This window comes from Vombatus ursinus, unplaced genomic scaffold (genome assembly GCF_900497805.2).
Source record: "Vombatus ursinus unplaced genomic scaffold, bare-nosed wombat genome assembly UNPS02014813.1, whole genome shotgun sequence".
Classification (NCBI taxonomy): Eukaryota; Metazoa; Chordata; class Mammalia; order Diprotodontia; family Vombatidae; genus Vombatus; species Vombatus ursinus.
The window spans coordinates 11242336-11266415 of NW_020954591.1; the positions used below are offsets into that span (position 1 = coordinate 11242336).

Sequence of the window (24080 nt, forward strand, 5' to 3'; positions counted from 1 at the left end):
GTGTGTGTGTGTGTGTGTGTGTGTGTGTGTGTGTGTGTGTGTGTGTGAGAGAGAGAGATAAACAGATAGACAGAGAGACAAAGAGACAGAGACAGAGACAGAGAGAGAAAGAGAGAAGAGAAAGGAGAGAGAGGGAGAGAAAGAGAGGAGAGGGAGCAGGAGGGAAAGAGAAAGGAGAGAGAGAGACAGAGCGAGAGAGACAGAGAAGAGGAGAGAGAGAGGAGGAGAGAGATAGAGTGTGTGTGTATATGTGTGTGTGAGACAGATAGAGAGAGAGAAAGAGAGAGGAGAGGGAGAGGGAGGGAAAGAGAGAGGAGAGGAAGAGGAAAGAAAAAGGAGAGAGAGAGAAGAGAAGAGAAGAGAAGAGAGAGAAGAGGAGAGGAGAGGAGAGGAAAGAGGAGAGGAGAGGAAAGAGGAGAAGAGAAGAGAGGAGAGGAGAGGAGAGGAGAGGGAGAGGAGAGAGGGAGACAGAGACAGACAGACAACTGGTCAAACCTGCACTTTAGGAAGAACAATTTGACCACTGAGTAGAACGATGGACTGGGGTGAGGAGAGACTTCAGGCAGAGAGATCAACCAGAAGACTGGTGCAACAGTCCTGGGGTGAAGCGAAGAGGGCCTGCGTCAGCTCACCTCTGATACTTATTACATGTGGCTTTTTGGCCTCATTTTCTTATTTGTAAAATACAGAATTTGGGCTAGATGACCTCTGGTTCTTCCCCACTGTAAACCCTGTGAACTGAGGGCTCATATAGTCTGTGGCCTTTTTTTAAGTGAAACTGGAGGGAAACCTCTCAAAGTCCCTTAATGAAGGGATGATAAATAATTCCTATCATTTGAGAGGGTTCTCCATTAGTGACAGACTAGGGCATAGTCACTATTAGTGTGAGTATGGGAAGAGGGATTGGGAGATAGAATAGGGTACATTGGAAAGAAAATTGCATTTAGAGTCAGAAATCCTGGGTTGGATTTTTCATGCTATAAATCTGTACTGACTTTAGGCAAATCATTTCACTTTCCTGTGTCTTATCTGTAAAATGAGGATAATATAGTGGAAAGAGGGCTGGATTTGGAATCAGAGGACCTACATTAAAATCTTAACTCTTCTACTTTCTATCTGTGTGACCTTGCCCAGGTCCTTTCACTTCTGTTCGCTTCAGTTGTTTCGTCTATGAAATGGATGTGATGACCTCTGAGGACACTTCCAGCTCTAAATCTCTGACAATATGGTACTTGGTTGGTCAGAGTTTCTACGTAGGGCAGACCTCACTATTGAGGGGGCTGCTAAGGACCCCCCACTAGTGACAGTGCCAAGATTCTGTTAGTGATAGGACACCGGCCTCCCTGTTGGTGAAGTATTCTGAGGGGAGTTTCTGACACTGAGGCTGGAAATGTGGTGGATGATAATTTGTGAAAGGTAAGTACCAAGGATTGCTGTAAATGGAGGGTGAGAATTATTGTTTCTTCCAGGATTTGAGCCACCTCTGGAGAGAAAAGACGGCTAATGACCTTTTTCAATGACAAAAGAAGTGACAGATCCCATTGAAGAAGAAAAAGACTTTCTCCTTTTAGTAAAGGAAGAAAAACTATACTTAGAAATCAATTTTAAATGAACCATAAATAGAGGTACTCGCCAGCCACAGGGCCCTAGAAATCTTAGTTCCATCACACCCTAAGCACATGTGTTCCCCATGGGAGTACTGCTATCCCAGGAGACACAACCAACATTCCTTATCCTGCCTCATATTTACAAAAGCCAGGCTTTCCCCAATCCTTTCCAACAGAGGTCACATCTTTTCCCATTCCCTCCCAACTCGTAGGGTAAGGCTAGGAGGGAGAGAGAGATTTCTAGTTCCACTAGTTTCCACCACTTTCTCTCAATTACTTTTCGTCTTTTGAAGTTCATACAACCTATGGATACCACCCTCTCGCCATCATTGTTACTGTTATCCACGCATCTTTAGGTCATTTCAATTTTCTCAGTGAATCTAGTACCTGGTTTATATCGCTGTCCCCTGTATTATTCTGAGGGACTTCAATGTTCACAATGATCACTCCTCTAAAAACTGAACTTCTCAGTTCTTTGACTTCCTCAATTCCCTTCTCCACTCCTGCTTCAGCCACACACCAACATGGTTACACATTAGACATTACTATATCTTAAAAATTATGTCACCTCTAAGATCTGGAATTTTGAAATTCTACTTTCTAACCAAAACCTCTTATCCTTCCACCCTTCTCACTCTTTCGCCAACGATGGGTGTATTCTCCAGCTGTTGGTGACTTCCGGTTCCTTACCATATCCCTATTCCCCTAATCCATCTCCCGCGTTTTGGCTTGACTTGCCTCCAGGTCCAGACTTGACCCCATGGAATAGCATTAATGTTCATTAATGGCTATCCTAGAATCCCTTCCTCCCCTCTCCTTCCCTTCTATGACCTTTTATTATGACTAACCTGCAAATCACCATCCCAACTTAACCCTCACTTTCTAATTATTCTCCTCTCTCCTTAGAATTTTGAACATCAATGAAGAAAAATCACAAAAATGAGCTGACCTTCTACAAATTCATGTTTTATAACCTTGGTTCGGTCCTCACTGCTATTCAGTAATCATTCTACTTGATCTTATGCTCCTCTGCTCCTGCACCCTCCACTCTTCATAGTTTCTGTTCCAAATTTCCTTTCCCCCCTCTCCTTTCCTGACCTCCCGTCTCTTCTCTTCTATGCCAGTCTAATGTTTTTCCTCCATTTCACTGCCAAACTTTAAAAACATCTCTACAAGATCTTTTCACTTTCTCACTACTCATGGTCTCCTCTACCCAGGATTATAGAAAAAAAATCTGAGTGTTGGATGGTACTTCCATACTATCAAGTCCAACATATACACCAGAGGAATCCCTACTCTTAACATATCCAATAAGCAGTCATTCAGCCTCTACTTCAAGACCCATCACCTCTTCTTAAGGCATCCCATTCCCCTTTTGGACAGTTCTGTCATGACCTCACTGAGTCTTCTCCAGCTTAAACATGGCCAATTCCTTCAACCAACCCTCATGACATGAACTCAAGGGCCTAGAACATTTTGTTGCCCTCCTTTAGCTTTGACTTGCCACCAGGCCCAGACTTATAACCCCTAGGCTTCAACTCATAACCTGGCAGCTAACTCCACTCTTCTACTGAAAATGCTTTCTCTATGATCACTATTACCCTCCCAATCCCCAGCTTCAATGGCCATTTTTTTAATCTCCATCTTCCTTGATCTCTTTCATTTCTAATACTGTTGACCATTCCTAGTACTAAATACTCCCTAAAAAAAGTTCTCTCTATATAGAGAAAGATGGTCCAGAAGAATATTGAAGGGTAGAGGGGAAACAGATGCAGATTTTAAAATTCACTGTGGACAATTCACCAATTAGGTAGCCATCTTGTCAGTTATCAAGAATTCACTGTATCCACCTATTAGCTACTATTAGGTCCTATTAGGACCCTCATAAGCCAATTTACATCTCAGGGCTTCAGTTACCCCATGTGTATAATGAAAAAAAAATCAATGTTAAGGTATATTGGGGTCTATATTAGATGGTTAAAAGCCACATCCTAGTGTTGACTGCTGTAAGTTCCTTTCCTTTCCATATTGCCAGTGCCTGAAGACAAACTATTTTAAGATGTACTACTTCTATGAAGTAATTATTCCTAAGTACTGAGGGGAAAGCAGGAGGGGATAGAAAGCCAGCTTCATCAGAATCAGGAAAATCTGGACAAGTTTGATCTCTTATACACACTGGCTGTGTGGACCCTGAGCAAATCAATTAATTTATTCGTTCTCCAAACAACTCTTAAGACACTAAATTGCAAATTGGTTTCCAATCTGCACTGGTAGAAGGAGTTCCCCCACATGGAGTTACCTGTATGGAGGAAATCATAGCTCTTAAGGACCCCTCCCCTCCAAAAAAAGGTAGGCTTCCTGTGGTTCAGAGACCTAAACCATTCCTATACCATTTCATTAGTAAGGGATCATGAATTTTAATAAGCTTCATATTTTAATCCAACTAAATTTATTTTTTTGACCTTACTTTCCTTCACAGTATGATTATTTTATGAAAGGATACACAATGAGGTCATGGATTTACATGCATCCTAGAGAGAACATACATTATTATTCACCATACAGCTCTTGAGATGTCTTGTTTCTTTTCAAATGATGCATGACCTGAGCCCTGGGCTCAGTTTGGGCCTAGATGGATAGATGGCTGCCTACCATAGACCATACTGACTGATATCTATCACCATCTGTGAGGAGCATTGTAAATGCTTGATTAGCTCCTATGTGTACTGTTAAGAACCTGCTGCTGTAATTTCGGGGAGGTAAAAATTATGGTTCCCTGCAAGGCCACTGAAATCCACTACTGCGCTCTGAAACAGATTTTATTTTGTCTAGGCAGTATTTTTTTTCCTAGTAGCTGATTACACAAGGCATAATTGTTTTGGCTACACATTCATATGCATTCAGGAATGGACATTCTTTACACTACTTATTTTCAATGCCCTACTTACCAACTTCATCCCTGATGTTTGCAAGTTCGATTGACAGCTCTTTTTCTTTCACAAGGGCACTTTCATTCTGAAAAAACAAAATGGATACCAAGTCCCTAGTTTTATCCTAGTTAAGCATTTTCACATGTTTAATTAATGAACCAGATTAAGCAAATATTTACAAGTTTAGCCTTTAAGCAGATTATTTTCTATTACAATATATCTAATATAAAAATAAAACTTACCATGGAAGCCAAGTCTGACTCATTCATTTCTAGCAGATCCAAAATGCAAACTTTGCAATATCATTTATATGCATGGATTGTATTTTTCCATACATAATGTTACTTTGGGTACACTTTCTTATCATAGCTGCGGATATACATGCCTAAGTCACACAAACTAATATGACTTTGACCTCTAAAATTCATATTCTGTTTATGAAACATAATAATTTTTGATGGGCAAAGAGCCCAAGTAGGAAAATACCCTCAACAATATAATTTTGTCCTTATTATGAAAAGCCACCAACCCAGCTGCTAAATAATAAAGATGGGAACATTTTAAAGGAAAAACATAAATTTTTTTATAATAATAAGGTGCTAATACTAAAATTTAGTTTCTAAGAATTATGGGATCCTACTATCTGCATCAAAAAAGGAGTTAGGAGGATGAGGCACAAAAAGAAACATGTCATTTAGTGTCACTTTTGAATCAGCATTCATTCTGATCTTAATTAGAGGACAGAGTACAATTTGTTCAGTTGACTTAGTCACCATCTAATTGTATTTTATTAATTAATGTGATAAATAATAAGGGGTAGCTAGGTAGCATAGTGGATAGAGTACTGTCCTGGAGTCAGGAAGACTCAACTTCCTGAGTTCAAATCTAGCCTCAGATACTTACTGGCTGTGTGACCATGGGCAAGTCATTCAAGAGTTTCCTCAACTGTAAAATGAGCTGGAGAAAGAAATGGCAAATCACTCCACTATCTTTGCTAAGAAAACCCCAAATGGGGTCATGAAAGGGTCAGTTGTGATTGAAATAACTAAACAACAACAAAAAATAATAATTTTTAAATGGTAAAATTGAAAATGCTGGAGGGGAGTATAGTACCCTTTAAGTTATGAAAACCAAGGTCTCAAAGAAAACCCTTGTCTGGCAATTTTATTCTGTAGAATGCCCTCCCCTAACCCCTCCCCCCAGCCCAGTAAACTGATTTTCTGAGAAGTACCTAAGGTCGGAATGGGGAACAAAGGAAACAAAAATATCTAACACATCTATCATCAGGAGAAAACAATGCTCCTAGTGAATTTAGAAAAAAATTTTTCTTAAACTACAGTTAACCTTGATTTTATTCCACTTACGGGATCAGTGCCAATTTCTAACTAGCTTTCCAAATCCTTTTTTTCCTAATGGCTGTTATGGGATGGTCATGTGATTGGGTTCTATATCTCATGATCCAGATGAAAATGGCAAAAAAAAAAATCACTCAACATCTGGATGTTTTATGTTATTCCAAGTATTCAGATATTTGGTGACATTCTGACATTTAAAAATAAATTTAAAAAAGCATTTAAAAATCAAGAATGTCACAAAAAGAAGCCATCATCACAGACATCTACAAGCCTGAAGAGGTGGTGCTGCTTCATTAACTTAGTGGGTGCCATTTTGGTTTCTCTATACTAATCCATGGAAAATGGTTTCCAGAGGTTCAAGATAATTTAGCAAATACGATGTTTAAACTAATGATAAGATTTAAAAAGAAAAAGAAAAGGTAGTCCAACCTCTGGTACCGTAAGATGCAGAATGATGCACCAGATAAAGTTTTGGGATCTAATGAATAAATAAGGTTCAGATCCCTCCTCTGGCATGAGTTCCCCAAGGTTTGAAATCTTAAGCTGCTTTATAAATTATGATTGTCACTCAAACACACTAAAACACACTTCTTTCATTCTGCCCTTGCTTGGGTATCTATCTGTAAAAAGTGCTTAGCACAGTGCCTGGCACATCGTAGGCACTATATAAATGTAAAGGACTATATAAACGTCCCTCCTTCCTCCCTTCCAGGTAACCCAAATCCCTCAGATTTCACTTTTAGTCCATTTTCCTTCATTCTGTCATCAGTGGATGGAAAACAGGTGGTTACCTTCCTTTATAAAATATGCCTTCTCTAGATAAAATAGCCTAAATTCCACTAGCCCTTCCATATAGCTCTTATAGTCTAACCCAGGGGTGGGAAACCTATAGCCTCAGGGCCACATGTGGCCCTCTACTCTAGGTCCTTGGGTGTGGCCTTTTGGCTGAGTCCTTTTATCATCCTTTATATGTGTATCCTTTATGTGTGTGTATCCTTTATAATCCTTTTATTAAGGGGATTTGTTGTGAAGTTCAGATTCAGTCAAAGAGCTGCACTTGAGGACCTAAAGGGCCACACCCTTGGAACCCTTTAATCATCTTTGTGACTCTCCTTTGATGTTAGTGTCATTCTTCATGGCTCCATCAAGTTGTAGAGCCCAGAGCTAAGCAAGTGCTCCAGCTGGAGTCTGACCAGTGTTGAGTATAATAGATGAACTCGTTGCTCTAACAATACCATTACCTTGTCTCATTTTCAACATGTTATCTCAAGCTAATGGGAGAACTTCTATTTTTTTTTCAATTAGCTCAATTCAACAATTTTATTTTAGGGAACATGATAAAATGAATAGCCTTCAAAATGTCAACTTGTTTACTCTGTATGTAATACCCAAGTCTGAAATATTTTCAAATATATATATTAATTCCTAAATCTTCTTATAGAATTAAAGTTATTATTGGTACACTGGGGCAGCTAGATGGTGCAGTGGATAGAGTGCCAAGCCTGGAAGTCAGGAAGACTCCCCTTCCTGGGTTCAAATCTGGTCTCAGACACTTACTAGATATTTGAGCCTGGACAAGTCACCGGACTCATTTGCCTGAGTTTCCTCATCTGTAAAATGAACTGGAGAGGGAAATGGCAAACCACTCCAGTATCTTTGCTAAGAAAACCCCAAATGAGGTCATGAAGAGTTGGACATGACTGAAACAACTCAACAATGACAAGGACCGTGGTATTTTATTCACTCACTAGTTCTGAAATAAATGATGTTTTAGGGGAATTACAGCTATCTTGAATCCAGGTACAAAGTATCCGAGTTCAAGAAATGGCCCATTCCCTTGTGTTCAACATGCCATTTTCACATTTATGATTCCTCAAATATTTACCAAGTACAAGGCACTGTTCTAGGTAGTTACCACATCCACTACTTCAAACTTAAGAGACTTGTGATATTATTGGCATGAGTACTTTATTGTCATGAACAGCAGCTCCTCTTCGCCTTAGTAGGTAAGCCTTCAAGAGTTACTATGGGTGAAAATCTGCCAGTTCAACCAGCCCCAGGGATGGTTTTCCTTGAATGCTCCCTTACTCACCTATTGTTTTAGAGGAAAGGGCACCATAATAGGGGAAGAAGGCCAGAAGAAGCTAGAAGGGGAGGTTAACTGAATCTGTTGAGCAGCATCCTCTCAGAAGTTAGTGCAGAAAAGAAAGAACTTTGTTTCTACTGGTCTCTTTTTTCCTCTTCTTATACCCTTGAATAGTGTTCGTAAAATTTAACTGATTTTTAACATCAGGATCACAGAGGTAAAGCTAGGAAGGGACCTCAGGGGTTATGCTTAGTCCAATGAAGAAATGGAAGCCTAGAGAAGGTTAAATGACTCGTCCTGGGTCACAGAGGTAAGGAGTGGCACAGCAGGATTTAATCCAAAAAAACCTCTAATTCCAAATCTAATGCTATTTCTGCTGTACTAAACTGCCTCCTAGCAGTTTATGAAATGAATATAATCTGAGTTTCTGGACAAGCCTGGGGTGTTTGCATCTATTGCATATGTAGAAGGAGATTGCTAATTGGTGGGGAGAATGATGATATAAGGCTGTGTGCCCTCTTGAGAGTTGGTATGAAAACTTTTTGGAAGGAGACATTCTTTAAGAAAGAGATCTGTATAACTGCAGCTATTCTCAGGACTGATGGGGAGAGAGGGAGAAATAGAGAGGGAGAGAAAGAGGGAGAGGGAGAGGGAGAGAGAGATTGAGAGAGATTGAAAGACTTTGGAAACTGGAAACATGTAGGAGAAGCTAGCTCCTCAAGATTTCCCTGATTTCCAGTTTGCCTCCTAAACATTTCAGAAAGAGAATTTCCCCTTGGATGAGGTTGGAGTCTTTCAGTTTGAGCTGAGATGTGATCTCACTTCCATCAGAAAAGCTCACTGTCTCGTGTCTTTTTATGCTATATTCTAATCTGCATCACATTGCCAATTTCTGTTTGCTGCTTTGCTTGGATAAATGGATTTGCTTGCTCGTTACTATTTTTGATTGTTTTTTTTTTTTATGTAATCAGCGTTTGATGGGAAGGAGCCAAGCCAAAGGGTGTTGGTTTGGGCTACTCTCCTCCACTAAGGGCTAGTAACTAGGTAAAAGAGTTGGACTACAAGGAAAGTTGAGTGCTGCAGAGTTGATACTTTTGAATTGCAGTGCTGGAGAAGACAAAAGAAGGCAAAAGAAAAAAGGGGACAGCGGAGGATGAGATGGACAGATGTTGTCATGGAAACAATGAACATAATATTGGTCAGACTTTGAGAGACAGTGGAGGATAGAGGGGCCCAGCTTGCCATGGTTCAGGGGGTCAAGAAAATTGGACATGACTGAACAACAGCAACAACTAGGGAAGTGACTTTTGTTTTGGGTCTATTGTACTGGTAGCAATATTTTTGAAGAAAGACTGATTCAGTTCTGGTCCACTATGTCTCTCAGAGATTGGAGAAAAGAACTGTCCAACTCTTTGCAGTCTTCTTTGGAGGGGATGGGTAAGATTGCAGAAATGTCAATCAATGAGTGTCTCTCATGAGCCACTTTGGACAATCCAAGCAGTCCCAATATTTTATATGGACAGCACACATCTTACTTAAAGTCAATAGGATAACAGATTTAGAGCTGGAAGGGACCTTACGGGTCATCAAAGCCCACTTGAAGAAGAGGGAACTGAGACCCAGGGAGGTTAAGTGTTTGTCCAGAGTCCCAAAGTTATTAAGTAGATGAAACAGTATTGGAACCCAGGTCTTTCTGATTCTATATTCAGTACTCTATGCATTAACCATACTACCATACTTCATGGAAAAGAGGTGTAGGAATTTCTTTGACTTTACCTTGTCCCTACATAAAACTCCCCTAAATCCCCATTCACATACTCCTAAACATATAATCTATATAATGTTGCTTATTTACAGTTATTGCATTGATTGATCATAAATATGCACTTTTCCCAATGTCTATTCTTCCTTTGTATCTACCCACAGCAGGGCTGGATTGCATATGCTAGACTGTAAGATCCTACAGAATAGTCTTTGTGTCTATGTAATTTTCCATAACATTACAAACACATATGCAGAAAGGCTTTTACTTAAGAAATGCCTTTTGATGATGAGGAGATCATGGCTCCTGAGGCTGTATGTGGTCTGGCCCAAGGCATTCCTGTAAGTGCCTGCTTTTGGACCAATTTTTCTAATTTATTAATTTTTTGCTTCAAGAAAGCTATTGATCATTTCCCATTATCCAAGCTGTCAGGGTGATCAAGGACTTCCCTGTCCAAGAATGACTCAGCATCTATGACACTGCTGGAATATTTCAACTCATAGGCTTGCAGATTGAGAGATAGAAGGAAACCTAGAGGTCACTGAATACAGTCTCCTTACATTATAGATGAGGAAACTGAGGCCCAATGATATTAAGTGACATGCCCATGGTCATATAGGCAGACCTGGGATTCAGATGGGTACTCTGACTCCAAATCCTATGTCCTTTGTAAGAAGTGATGTAACTCAGGTAGCACTTGCAGTCCTACAGGATAATTCAAATCTGCTCATCAGAAACTAATTAAGTGCCCACTAATTAAGTACCTGACAAGAGTCAGAATGGAGCAGTTGCAATAGGTCCAATCTTGGAGTCAAGTCTTGCCTCTGACATGGATGAGGTATGTGGCCATGGGCTTAATCTTTCAGCTCCAAAGGAAACTCTCTAAGACTATATGTTACAGTTGAGTTGCCAATGTGTTGTAATAGAGAGAATTTCCTTACTGGGAGGCACCTAAATCAATGAAATCATTAGGGAAGAACAACTGAAGGACAAGAATGAAAAGAAGTCAAGTGGAAGGCACTATATAATTGAACTGGTCAAGGCTATGAAGGAAAGAGAATGAGACCAGAGAATGAGACCATGTTGATGAACTGGGATGATCTCACTCCATTCTCTTTATTCTTGAAATAAGGAAGATAATTCACTATTTGTAGGTGAAGACTATTTCAGAGGGCATGATATTTAGTGTTACTGAACTCTGAAAGTACTACTCTATCCATTTTTGTGTTCCATAGTCCAGCCATAGGTTGTGTGGGCATCTAAACAGCAATTCTTATGAGCAGTTAGCCCGGTCAATTGACTCTGACACCATGCCATCTCATTCCCAAAATATAAGTCAGGTCTAGGGTGATGATGTGAGAGAATGATTGGCATGTGAGCATGGCTTCCTTCTGATATCACTGAGTCGGATCAGTGTTTCCCTGAAGAGTGGACAAGTGGAAAATTTCCCTACTGGAGCCAGACATATGGGGTCCTGTTCTCAAAAGGGCTAAAAATAGAACTCAGTATTAGTGATCTAAACTCTCTTGGTGAGACAGTCCAGATACTCAACCACTAAAAGAATTTTCCCTTTACAGTTATTATCTCACTATTCAAATAGACTGAACCTGAGACTGACATTGGCCATTTGAGCTTACCAATGAAAGTTCCATCTACCTCTTTTTCTTGGTGACATTAATTTAGTTCTGAGTGAGAATTCTCTACTCTCCTTCAGTTCACTAGACCTCATCTTGAGAGCAATGGAAATGTAATATTCCCATGAAAAATCAAGTTGCAAAGAAATATTCCTTAAAAACTTGATTTTTTTCTTTCCCCTCCTGGCATCACCATTTGAGTCTGTTAAAGTATGATATATATGTATGTGAGCATGCATGTGTGTGTGTATGAATATATTTTATATATATATGCATATATAGATAATGTTTCCCATAGAATCATATAATCTTCAAGTTAGAAGGGACCTCAGAGGTCATTTGGTTCAACCCCTAGCAGATACTGTATAGTTTCCTTTATAATATCCTCCCCTAGCCCCAAAAAGGATCATCTAACATCTGCTTAAATATTTCCAGTTTCAAGGAACCCATTATCTCATAAAGCAGCTCCGAATGTTAGGAAATTCCTCCATATTTAGCTGAAATATGCTTCCCTGTACATTCCACTCATTTATCCTACTTCTCCCTTCTGGGACCCCAAAAAAAGACAAAGAAATTTTATCCTTCCTCCATATGTCAGTCTTTAAATTTTTGGACAACCATTATCATCATCCCACTACTCCATTATCTGTTCTCTTCTAGGCTAAATTTCCTGAAAGCTTCTTCAACACAACCTTCAAATGACATAATTTTAAGTTCTCTTACACCATCCTTGTCTCTAACATCTGGACACATTCAGTCCAGAGGTATCCACATTGGAATGGAGTCTTTGGCATTGTGGGAATATTGTTCCTTAGATAACCAAGAGACCCAATATAAAGCAGCAAAAGGTGTCACTTATAGTCCTAAAAGACCGGTACAATGACATTCTAAAAAGTTATGTATATAATGCTTAAGGCAGTATCTATCCTTACTTTCCCTTACCTTAAAAATATCCTAGGTGGAGAGTATTTCAGAGAATAACAGTTTTTAGAATTATTGAATTATGAGGGTATATCATGCTTCATATCAACTCACGGGAATTCAGCAGGAGATTTGTAAAGGCCTTATGTTCTGCAGGTATCTCAGCAGCCGAGTTTCTGCAGTTGGTTGCCTTTGTCACCATTCTATCTCATTCTCAAGATAGAAGTTAGATCAGGTCTATAGAATTCAGACACTGCTCAGTTCTAATACCTTTCCTTCACTGTTTGGGAAGGCAGCCTTTAATCTTTTTCAGCTGTAAGAGACTGGCACGCTCTAGTGTCAGCTAATCTTTCCATTAACCTTCAAGTACCTCAGATGTTTTGCCAGCTTACAAGGCCCTGACATGTCCTATTATTTCAAGAGGATTTGCTAACGAAATGTTATCTTTCAGATGGTTGGTAATTCTCATGGAATTCAATTGGATGTGAAAATGCTTCCCCTTCTTGGCCTCATCAATATGACTCTACATTTGAGTATCCTATCAGTCTTTTCCCAAAGCCAAAGATCAGAGGATAGCTAGCCTATTACTAATACGTTCTTACTGATTTAATTTGAAGTTATTTCCTTCCCACTGAGTCCAGGAAACCTATGAAACCAGTGAGACCAAATGACCACTGAATAGTTTCTAGTAGCATTCATTCTTCTGTTAAGTCCTCTTATTTTCCCCTCAACCTTCTTCCTCCCCCTCCCCTCCCTACTTCTTTCTCTCTTTTGTTCATGAAGTTTAATTTTTTATTCTTTGATTTGAGAATCCAAATGCATTGAGACATAGCAAGGCATAGTGGATTCTCAGTTCAAATTTATTTAATAAAACTATTCCCCTCCACCCTCCCAACAAAACCTTTCCCTCTTCCAAATTTTTATATTACTACTTTGGGTACCTCAAACTCCTTGTCATCCAGGATCAAAAGACAGTTGTTATCCTCAAGCCATCACTCTCACTAACCCCTGTATTCAATCAGTGGTAAATTCATGGCATTTCTCCCAAAGTGACTTCTCTTATTTATGTCCACTTCTCTTTATTAACATTACAAGCGCTTTTATGAAATATCTCATTACCTCACACTTGGCCTACTCCAATGGCCTGTTGGTTAGTCTCTCTATATTGATCCCTGCTATTCTCCCAGCTCCAATCCACTCTCCACTTGATTGTCAGAATGATCTTTTTAAGCAAGTCTGCTCTATTCAAGAAACTCCAGTGGCTCCCAGTTACCTACAAGATCAAGTACTAAATCCTCTGTTTGGATTTCAAAGCCCTTCATAACCTAGCCCCTTTTACTCTTCTGGTTGCCTCACACCTTATTCCCCTCCCCGTGTTTTGTGGTCCACTGACACTGGCCTCCTTGCAATTCCTAGCACTGCATACTTCATTCTGACTCTAGCATTTTTGTCGACTGTTCCCAGGGCTTGGATATTTTCCTTCTTCATCTTGGCCAAGTAGCTTCCCTGGCTTCCTTCCAGTCTCAGATAAAAATCTCACTTTCTCTACTTCCTGAAGATATGATGGTATACTTGGAAAATCCTGTTTATGCTTCTCTTGGGTCTTGATATTGAGGGTCAAATTTTTGGTTTAGTTCTGGTCTCCTCCTTATGATGTCTTGAAATCCTTCTATTTTATTGAATGACCATTTTTTTTCTCTTGATGTATTATGCTTAATTTTGCCGGGTAGGTGATTCTTAGTTGTAGTCCTGGCTCCTTTGCTCTCCAGAACATCATGTTCCATGACCTCTGATCCTTCAGTGTTGCAGCTGCCAGGTCCTGTGTGATCCTGATTATGACTCTCTGATATTTGAATTGTTTCTTTCTGGCCACTTGTTGTATTTTTTCCTTGACTCAATAGTTCTGAAACGTGGCTGTAATGTTCCTTGGGGTTTATATTTTGGGATCTCTTTCCTGAGGTGAGTGGTGGATTCTTTCAAGGCCCATTTCATCCTCTGGCTCCAGGATATCAGGGCAGTTTTCCCTAATAATTTCTTGAAAGATGCTGACCAGGTCCTCCCTTTGATTATGGCTTTCAGGTAGTCCAATGATTCTGATATTGTTTCTCCTGGATCTATTTTCCAGGTCAGTTGTTTTTCCCATGAGGTAGTTTACATTTTCTTCTATTTTTTCATTCTTTTGAATTTGTTTGATTGATTTATGATGTCTTATAGAGTCATTAGCTTCCACTTGCCCAATTAACTTTTAAGGTATTATTTTCCTCAATTAGCCTTTATACTTTTTTTTCCATTTGGCCAATTATACTCTTCAAGGAGTTGTTTTCTTCAGTGGATTTTTGCATCTCCTTTTCCATTTGGCCAGTTCTACTTTTTAAGCAGTTTTCCAGACTGTTGACTCTATTTTCATAATTCTCGTGCATCACTCTCATTTCTTTTCCCTTTTTTTCTTCTATCTTATATGATTTTTTTCCCCTCATATAATTTTTAAGCTCCTTTTTGATCTCTTCCATGAGGTCTTTCTGGGCTTGAGACCACTTCCCATTTTTCTTTGGGATTTTGCCCATAGGTGTTTTGACATTGTTGTCCTTTTCTGACTTTGTCTTCATCTTCTCCATCACCAAACCTTTCTATGGTCAGGTTCTTTTTTTTTTTCTGTTGCTGTTATTTTCTGCTCATCTTTTTTTTTTTTGTCCTTTTTCCTTTCTTTTAAATTTGAGCTCTGCTCCCAGGGTGGCAGGGTCACTGTCTCAGGCATCTTCTGCTAGTGGCTATAGGCCCTGGCTGCTTACCTGGTGCTATACTGATGTTGCCCTGAGGCTCAAGGGAGACCCTTGTGTCTGGTGCCGTGCTGAGGGTGTGGGGTGGGGGTTGGCTGGACCTGCTGGAGGCCATAGGAGTCTGGCAGCTTACCTGGTGCTGAGTTGGGGTTCCAGTAGTGGTGTCTGGCATGTGCTGAGGTCCAGTGGAGTGTTTCTGCATTTGGCTGCCTGTTTGCCAGGGTCTGTGCTGAAGCTGGAGGACCAGTACTTGCTGGTAGCTGCCTGTTTGCTTAGGCACACATAGAGTTGGCATCAACGTGTTTGCCCAGGGCTGTGCTAAAGCACTCAGAGGTCTGGCCCCTGGAGGATTCCTATTTGCCTGGGGTGGTGTTGGCTTTTGCCTGCTCCACCACACTGGAGTTCAGGATGTCCCTGGTTTGCCAAGGTGGGACTTGCTGCTGGCTTGCTGGGACACTTCACATCTTGGGCTGTGCTTCCCTTTCACCCAAGTGAGACAGACATTTCTTACTGATCCTCCAAGTTTCTCGGGCTAAAAGATTGTTTCACTGGTTCGGCTATTCCAGGATTTGTTTCGGGGCTTTTTTATGGTTATTTGGAGGTGAGTAAGGGAAAATTGCCGCAGTTGAAAGCTTACTCCGCCATCTTGGCTCCCAGAAGTCTCCTTTCCCTATTTCTTGGCACTGGCAGTGGTAATCTGATGAAGCCAATCCTGTCTAAAGATGCAAATGACTCCAGTCCAATCCAATTTTACTTGAGTCTAGGGAGCTTCTTCCCCACCCAATGTTAAACACACACACACACACACACACACACACACACACACACACACACACTCACACATATCCCAAAACTCAAAATACAATCAAGAAAAGAAGGAATGAAGGTTCCTTGAAGAAAATAAGCCCTAAGGAGACCATCCCAAATACTGGAATCCCTTTCTCGAGGTCTTTGGAAGACCAGGAAGATAGGATAAGGAGAAACTAGCATACTCTCTCAAGTCAAAGAAGCAAGTCACAAATGAGGTCTAGAGAACTTTGACCCTGGAAGAATCAATAAGGTTCCATTTTCTATCCAGGAAAATTCCAAACACACCTCAATGCTCAAGGACTGTGTCACTTTACCAGGAGTCCTAGGTACCTTACTGCCTTGCTTCCTCCCCTGGGGCAGATGGATGAAGATTAGGAGCTGACAAGTCAATAAAAAACAGTTTCTGCATATTTCACACAATTTCCTATTGCCATACAGTGAAATGAAAAAAAGACCTAACTCTTCAGGATGCCACGGTAACAGTGCCTTTTATGATGACCACATCTGTTTTCAGTATTAGCACTAGCCCCGGCATGTTCCGTATTCTGCAAAGCTACAGAAGAATCCCTTGGGATGGGGAGCTGACCTTTTGCCTTTCAATTCACTTTTTATTGGGCTTTAGGGTGGTGGAAGTACTGTGCCTTTCTTGCCTTAATCAATAACTTTATTATTACTTTCCATTGTAACTATATGTGAGCAACTCTGTTTTTTGCAAAATTATAAGCTTTTCCTTTACTGAAATGAAATCAAACCTAGCCTAGCCAAATGTGAAACCACATTTCATGCTGAATTTTTTCCCAGCATTATATTAATGTCTACTGTGTGAAACTGCATGAAGACAAAGCTTACTGTTACAGCAGTAACAGTTGCTGCACACAGTTTAAGAACATGAGAATATTTTTTTCAAAAATCTGGAGAGATGTGCTGGTTAGTTTTGAAAAATGACAGTTAACTAAGACATAGACTTAAGAATGGACTGCTATGTGCACCAAGGGACAACTGGCAAATTCATTTCTTACTCAAGTTCAGAGAAATAAATCTGAAATAAATTTCTGCTTTCTACCTGCCTCCTATCTCTCTACTCACACAAATAAAGCAGAGTTTTCTAACATACTATTTTCCTCACTCCTCTGTTCAAGAACCCGCCATAACGGCTCCCTAGTTTTAATGTCTCAAGTGTAAATACTGCTGCCTAAATTTCTTGAGACCTTATCATCTTTTCCTTTCTTCTAATTTTGTTTTTACTTTTCAAGAAAAAAGTGTTTTAAAAATTCATCTGTCCCTCCCACTATTTTCCCCTCCCCCTCCACTGAACACATTATAAAAAAATTTTCCCTCCAAAAAACCAAACCCCTTAATAGATATGTATATAATCCGGTGAAACAAATTCCCTCATCAGCCATGTCCAAAAATTATCTCTTTCCACATTTTAAGTTCGCACCCTTCTGTCAGGAGGTGAGAGACATATTTCTTTTTTTTTAAATGATTTATTTTTTTGTTTAATGAAAATCTGCCTTTTTCACCCCCTTCCTGTCTTCCTTTCCCCTTCTCGTCTCCATTGAAAAACAAAGAAAAACAAAACTCTAGCAACCAATATGTATAGTAAAGCACAACAAATTCCTGCATTGGCCATACCCACAAAAACAGATGTCTCAGTCTGCTCTCTGAGTCCATTACCTCTCTATGGGGTGGGGACCATTGGGGGGGTGAAGAACTCATAATTTGTCCCTCCATTCCCTAACTAATCTTATATCTAACTATTCCTCATAGATCCAGTGCAAATCGTTTATTCTTCAGATGAAGACATTGAGGAATGAGAAGAAGACAAAGCATCCAAAGATCTGGTTTTAAGTCCAGGCCACATCACTTCCTAGCTGGTCCTTTGGCAAATGGTTCCACCTCCCTAAACTACAGTCTCCTCATTTGTAAAATGAAAAGTTAGGCCCAGATGATCTTTAGGGTTGCCTCCAACTTTAATGGTGTACACGGAGGTGTCAAATATGCCACCTGCTGCAGGCTGAATGCAGCCTGAACTCAATTAAAATATAACTGAGAAGTATTTTAATAAAATGAATAAAAATACAATAAAACAGATAATATGATATTTTAAAACTAAGTCATTTGGCAGCCCATCAGGATCCTTATGCCTGAGTTTAGTAATCCTGTGTCTCTCTGAGTCTGACACAAATGGTCTACAGAATCCTTTCTACCTGAGTATATCCTCCCCATCCTTTGAGACCCAGATCAGGTCTCCTTTTCACCCATGGGACTTCTTTCTCCACTATTCAAGCCCATATTGATTTATCTCTAACCAGACTTCTATTATACTATTATATTATATATAATTATTATATATTCTATTATAACTATTCTGGTTTTTTTGTTGACTGTTTAATGCATCTTATATTGTCTCAGCAATTAGATTCCATTCCATGAAAGCTAGAGCAAGATGTTGTTAGTGTTCCCCTCAGTAGCTAGCACTGTGCTAGACATAGAGTCAGCCCTGAATAAATATTTGTTGAGGCCGATTGTCATTTCTATCAGGAAGGAAGGAAACAAACATTTATTAAGCACCTACTTAATGTTTTACAAGTATTGATCCTTACAACAACCCTGGATGGTGGGTGCTATTATTATTTTGGTTGTTGTTCAGTTGTTCAGTTGTGTCTGACTTTTTATGACCCCATTTGGGTCATAAATTTAAATTAAATTTAATTATTACTAATTACATACTAATAACTAAATTATTGCCAATTTAATTATTAATAATTTAAATTTGATTAAATTGCTTATTAAATTTAATTCAATAGCATTTTTTCCAATTACGTGTATTTGTACTTTCAACATTCATTTTTTGAAAGATTTTGAGTTCCAAATTTTTCTCCCTCTCTCCTCTCCCAACCCCAAGAGGGCAAGCAATCTGATATATGTTATACATGAATAATCATATAAAACATATCTCCACAACATTTGGGGTTTTCTTGGCAACGACACTGGAATGGTTTGCCATTTCCTTTTCCAGCTCATTTTACAGATGAGGAAATGGAGGCAAACAAGGTTAAATGACTTACCCAAGGTCACATAGCTAATAAATGTCTGAAGTCAGATTTGAACTCAGGAAGATAAGTCTTCCTGACTTTAGGCCTGGGACTCTCTCCTCTGCGCCACCTAGCTGCTTACATTATTATTTTGCAGTTGTGAAAACTGGGGAAGCCGAAAATTATATGGCTTGCCCAAAGTCACACCACTAGTTAAGTGTTTGAGCTAGGATTTGAATTCAGGTCTTCCTGACTCTAGGTCCAGTGCTCTGTGCACTATAGCATTGCCTAGTGGACTCAGTTGAAAGTACAGGAACTGAATCAATTTGGGCAGCAAGTCCCCTAAAGACAATTTGCTTTTCTTGAAGTTTTTTTTTAAAGCAATCTTCTCTAAAAGCATTATGTTTCTAATCTAATACAGTTCTAATCAAGTATTATTTTTGAAATACATGCATTTCTGAAACTATTTTCTACTTATGTGAAGTTAAAGGTATTTTTTTTTTTGGCTTGACTCAAGTCCCTTATCAAAATGGCCTTTATCACGTTATGGAAGTGACCATGGATTTTTTAAAAATGATTTTAGACGTTCCAGGTCACCAAATGATTTTTATTTACTTTTATTTATTTATTTGTTTGTTTATTTATTTATCTATCTATCTATCTATTTATTTATTTATTTATTTTGAGGCAATCAGGGTTAAGTGACTTGCCCAGGCCACAGGCTCACATGGCCAGTAAGTATGTGAGGCTAGATTTGAACTCAGGTCTTCTTGACTTCAGGGTCCATGCTTTATTCACCCACTCATGAATTTTAAAAGACAATGCCGGTAGAATACAAACACTGGTGGGTCCTTTCAGGCTTGGAAGGTTTAGAATACAGGCCCACGATAAACCTGTCTCGGTCTCTGAGGTCCAGGCTTGCCAAGTTCAGAGAACCTTCTCACCAGGTTTGGCTCTAGAGAGATGGATACCTTGGGCCGGAGATATTTCCTAAGAACATTTACTAAATTGTAGATAGGGTGTGCTGGAGCCAGCTTGAACCAGCTCTAGAGCTGATTGTTAAATTTTTAGTGTAAGCATTTATACCTCAGAAACTGGCAAAACCTACAAATCAGGGCTTGATTTTTTTTTTTTGTTTTATTGACTGTTCAGACTTAAGAAAGTGATTGAGAAATGTTAATAATGCAGATTAAACTTAAAAATGTGCCAGTGTACATTTTTCAGAAAGCCAGCTGTTAAACATTTACCAGCATACGTCTGGGTGTAGAGGGGTTGTGATTTGCACAGACATGGGAGCACCCACACTGACAAAAATTATAGATCCTGGAGGTGCTGAACTATCAGCTAGAGTTACCAGAGGCATCTTAGGCTTTGCATTTATGGTTAGTCTCTTTTCAAAAATAGATATTTATTGATAACTTTTGTTTTTACATCATCTATACTGCTCTCTTCCCACTCCCAGATAGCCATCATCCCTAACAAAGAATGGTCAGGCTCTTTCAAAGGCTTATTGAAGCTGGGGTAGCTGGTTGCTATGTCTGGTTACTAGGATGAAGATTTTTATTGGGTTATTAAAAAAAACAACCTGGTCTCTACAATTTCTGGTTGGTCAAGAGCTATATAGCACAGCTTGTAAAGAGTGGATGTCTGATTTTACATATCCTTTATCTGGATTTATATGAAAATAAATGTTTTAGGAGACATGACCCATTTTAAAAGCAGACTGCCGTGTTTATTCATGGTGTATTCAAAGCTAAAGAAAATCAACCACTAATGCTATCAACCTTATAAGTACTTGCTTGTCTGGTACCACTAGATTTATGAAGGTCCAGTTATCACAAAGAATGTTGCTTTTATCTTTTTGACTGTGTGTTCACAGAATGTCCCCTCCACCAAGGTCTTAGAGGATGGTAATCTTGGAAAAAGTATTAGATGAGACAACACAATTCTCCTTACCTTGGGGCTGTCTTTTATGTTTCAGACTTAAAGCTGTAATTTTTCACTTTTTTTTTTCATTAATGAACATAACTTGTTACTCATAGATACTCTTAGGTGAGGGTCCTATGCATGATAACAGCCCCAGGTTAGTTAAATACCTGGATTCTGTTAATTGACAGAATAACTACCCAGTCCCTCAGGTTCTGAGTTTAATGATGTGGGTGCTATCATCTGACTAGAAGCCAGGGAGCCTGGGTTCTAATCCCAGCTCAGCCACTGATTCATTGTGTGACCTTTAACAAACAATATAACTACTTTGAGTTTCAGTTACCTCCTTTGTAAAATGAGGGATCAGATTATCATCACAAGGTTGACATTTAGATAGCTTTTTAAGGCTGGCGCAGCTCTTTCCTTACAACTACTTAGGTAGGAGCTACTATTACCCTCATTATTCCCCGGACAGCTAAGGAAACGCAGGGTAAGAAGAGTTCACCTTGTTCACACAGCTACATATTGGAGGCAGGATTAGGACTGAGCTCCTCTTGCCTCAAAATCTAGTTTTATCCACTACACCATGTTGTCACAGGAAAGAACCTTAGAGGTTCTATTTAGTTATATTTATATTTATATTTAGGTTATATTTTTTCATTTTATAAATAAGGACACTGAGGCCCAGAGAGCTCAAGTGGCCTGCTTAAGGTTCCACAGGTAAGAAATGACAGAGCTGGGATCAGAACCTCAAGTCCTTTGACTTCACTTTACCACCATGAAGGTTTCTTCCCCACTGTTGTATTGTAAGTTTCCTGAGGTATGGATTGTATGGTTTTTCATTTTTGTTGAACTACAATGAAGTGAATAATGCACATAGCATTTTTTTTAATCATTTGGTGATTATACCATCAGTTGACTTAGGCTGAAAAAAGGGTAGTAACTAGACCAGAGTTAATCAGTTTCTCCAGGTTTTAAAACCTTGTTGTCTTCCAGAAATTTGGCCCATGATTTTTTTTTTAAATTCATGGACTCCATCTATGATTTCTTTGGTATAGGAAACTCCCACTGAGAAAATTTCACCTACCAATGCAGATCTACCATGGTTTTTTAAATTAAAGTGTTAAAGAATTGCCTGGGAGTACTGAGAAGCTGACCTGCTCTTATGTACATATGTGCAACCTGTGTGTGGCAGGACTTGAACCCAGGTCTTCCTGAGTCTGAGTTCAGCTCTTTCAGGTAGTCTCTCATCTGTGAGCATACTTCTCCAAAATCTTTTATGGGAGTGTGTTCAGTTGTTTCAGTCATGTGTGACCCTTTGTGATCCCATTTGGGATTTTCTTGGTGAAGATACTGGAGGAGTTTGCCATTTCCTTCTCCAGCTCTTTTTACAGATGAGGAAACTGAAGCAAACAAGGTTAAATGACTTGCCCAGGGTCACACAGCTAGTAAATGCCTGAGGCCAGATTTGAACTCAGGTCTTCCTGACTCCAGGCCCGGTACCCACTGTACCACCTAGCTTCCCCTTTTTATAGGAGGACCATCACACTGTAATTGGGCAAGGATAAGTCAACAACAGAAAGCCTACAATAGCTACAATAGTCTACAATATATGATGATAAACTCAACATTATCTTCACAGCTACAAAAAGTTTCATGTTAAATTTGAAGTTTAGGAGTTACACCACTATATGGTTAATGGTAAATAAATATATGATTTGAGTTTTCTTTCATCTACAAAATATTTCTCATCTAATCTCTCCAAACCCAAACTGATTATATGACTGTCTCTCATACTTCTTTGCCCTTGGATAGGAACAAAGAAAAGACAGAGACCCAGTAAAATACTTTTTTTTTTTCCAGGAAATAAAATGGACTGTACTATTATAGGTATTATAATAGAGACCATGAACTTTATAATATGCACATACATGTATCAACTCTTTCACATTTTTTAAACTATAGCTACTATTACAAAGTACCCTTCTGCTCCTATTACATTGAACATTTTTCTTTGAAATGGTGCTTGGTCACTGCTATAGTGGATTCAGGGACAAATTAGTGCCAATGTTTTATATTTCCATTAAAGCTAAAAGCACATAAATTCACATCTATTGTGTATATAAATATTTCATCTCAATGTGCATCATAGCAATAGCCAAACTCATTGAAACTGATGTTAAAAATGGGGCACAGTTATTCTTTTCCCTCTAAAGAAAGGCCTAAGTGACTGTAAAGCTGCCAGTTTAATCATCCTAGGTGGTATGCAGTCATCCTTCAGGTCAAGGTTCACAAGCAGAACTGATCACTAAGCTGTTCCCCAGAGACCACATTTTAATGAGTTTTATACTAAGCCATACATTTCCCTTCATCTGGTAACATACTGTATACCTCAAGCTATCTCACTAACTGATGCACCACTAGACCCAAAGGAGACAGCTCCAACTTTTTATCAGCCTATCACATACATCTCAGAGAAACCCAGCAACCTAATAAAATATATTACACAGACAAATTGTCCTGCCAACATACTTTCTATTAAGGAAATTAAAAGCACATGATCCTTCTCAACCTGGGCAGGCTTACGTGTTTGGGCAAATGTCCAAAGGAAAAAGAAAGAAAAGCTTTATGTTGGGTCATCATACAATCCTTTCTCATCTGCTCTCTATTGTCAATACCTGGGTAGGATTTTTAAGGTAAACTTTTTAAACACATTGTTACAATAGCTCTCTCTCCCATATTCTCTCACACATCTGAGTCTCTCTCTCTCTCTCTCTCTCTCTCTCTCTCTCTTCTCCCTCCCACCTTCTGTCCCTCTGTGTCTTTCTGTCTCTGTCTCTGCCAATCTCTGTATGTCTCTGTCTTCACCTTAGAGTTTCTACCGCTATACAAATACAAGGAGAATCTTAGGAAACTTAAGAATAGAAATTTAAAGGCTGGACTAAACTGAGATTAAACTTGAAATGATCTTGAAATAATGCTCATCTTCCCCAAGTGTAAGAGTGACCTCAGAAACTCTGAGCTGCAATGACGTTGGGTACCTAAGATACCAGAAAATGCATTAAATCATTCCAAGGGTTTGGAGCCGGGTGTGGCCACAGAAACGTTTGGGTGGGTGTCCTTTCCGGACAATGCCCACCTCAAACTGCAAGAACCCAGAATTATGCAAGGCACTGCAGTGTAGTGGGTGTGTGTGTGTGTGTGTGTGTGTGTGTGTGTGTGTGTGTGTGTGTG

General features: G+C 39.3%; 1 protein-coding gene across 1 annotated transcript in view; it reads right to left on the minus strand.

The window, feature by feature from the left end:
- Positions 1–24080, minus strand: part of MTUS2 (microtubule associated scaffold protein 2) — a 466747-nt gene that overhangs the window by 87716 nt on the left and 354951 nt on the right. Inside the window, exon 7 of the mRNA XM_027835276.1 lies at positions 4556–4622. Coding sequence (XP_027691077.1) covers positions 4556–4622 — 67 coding nt within the window. The remainder of the gene's footprint in view (positions 1–4555; positions 4623–24080) is intronic.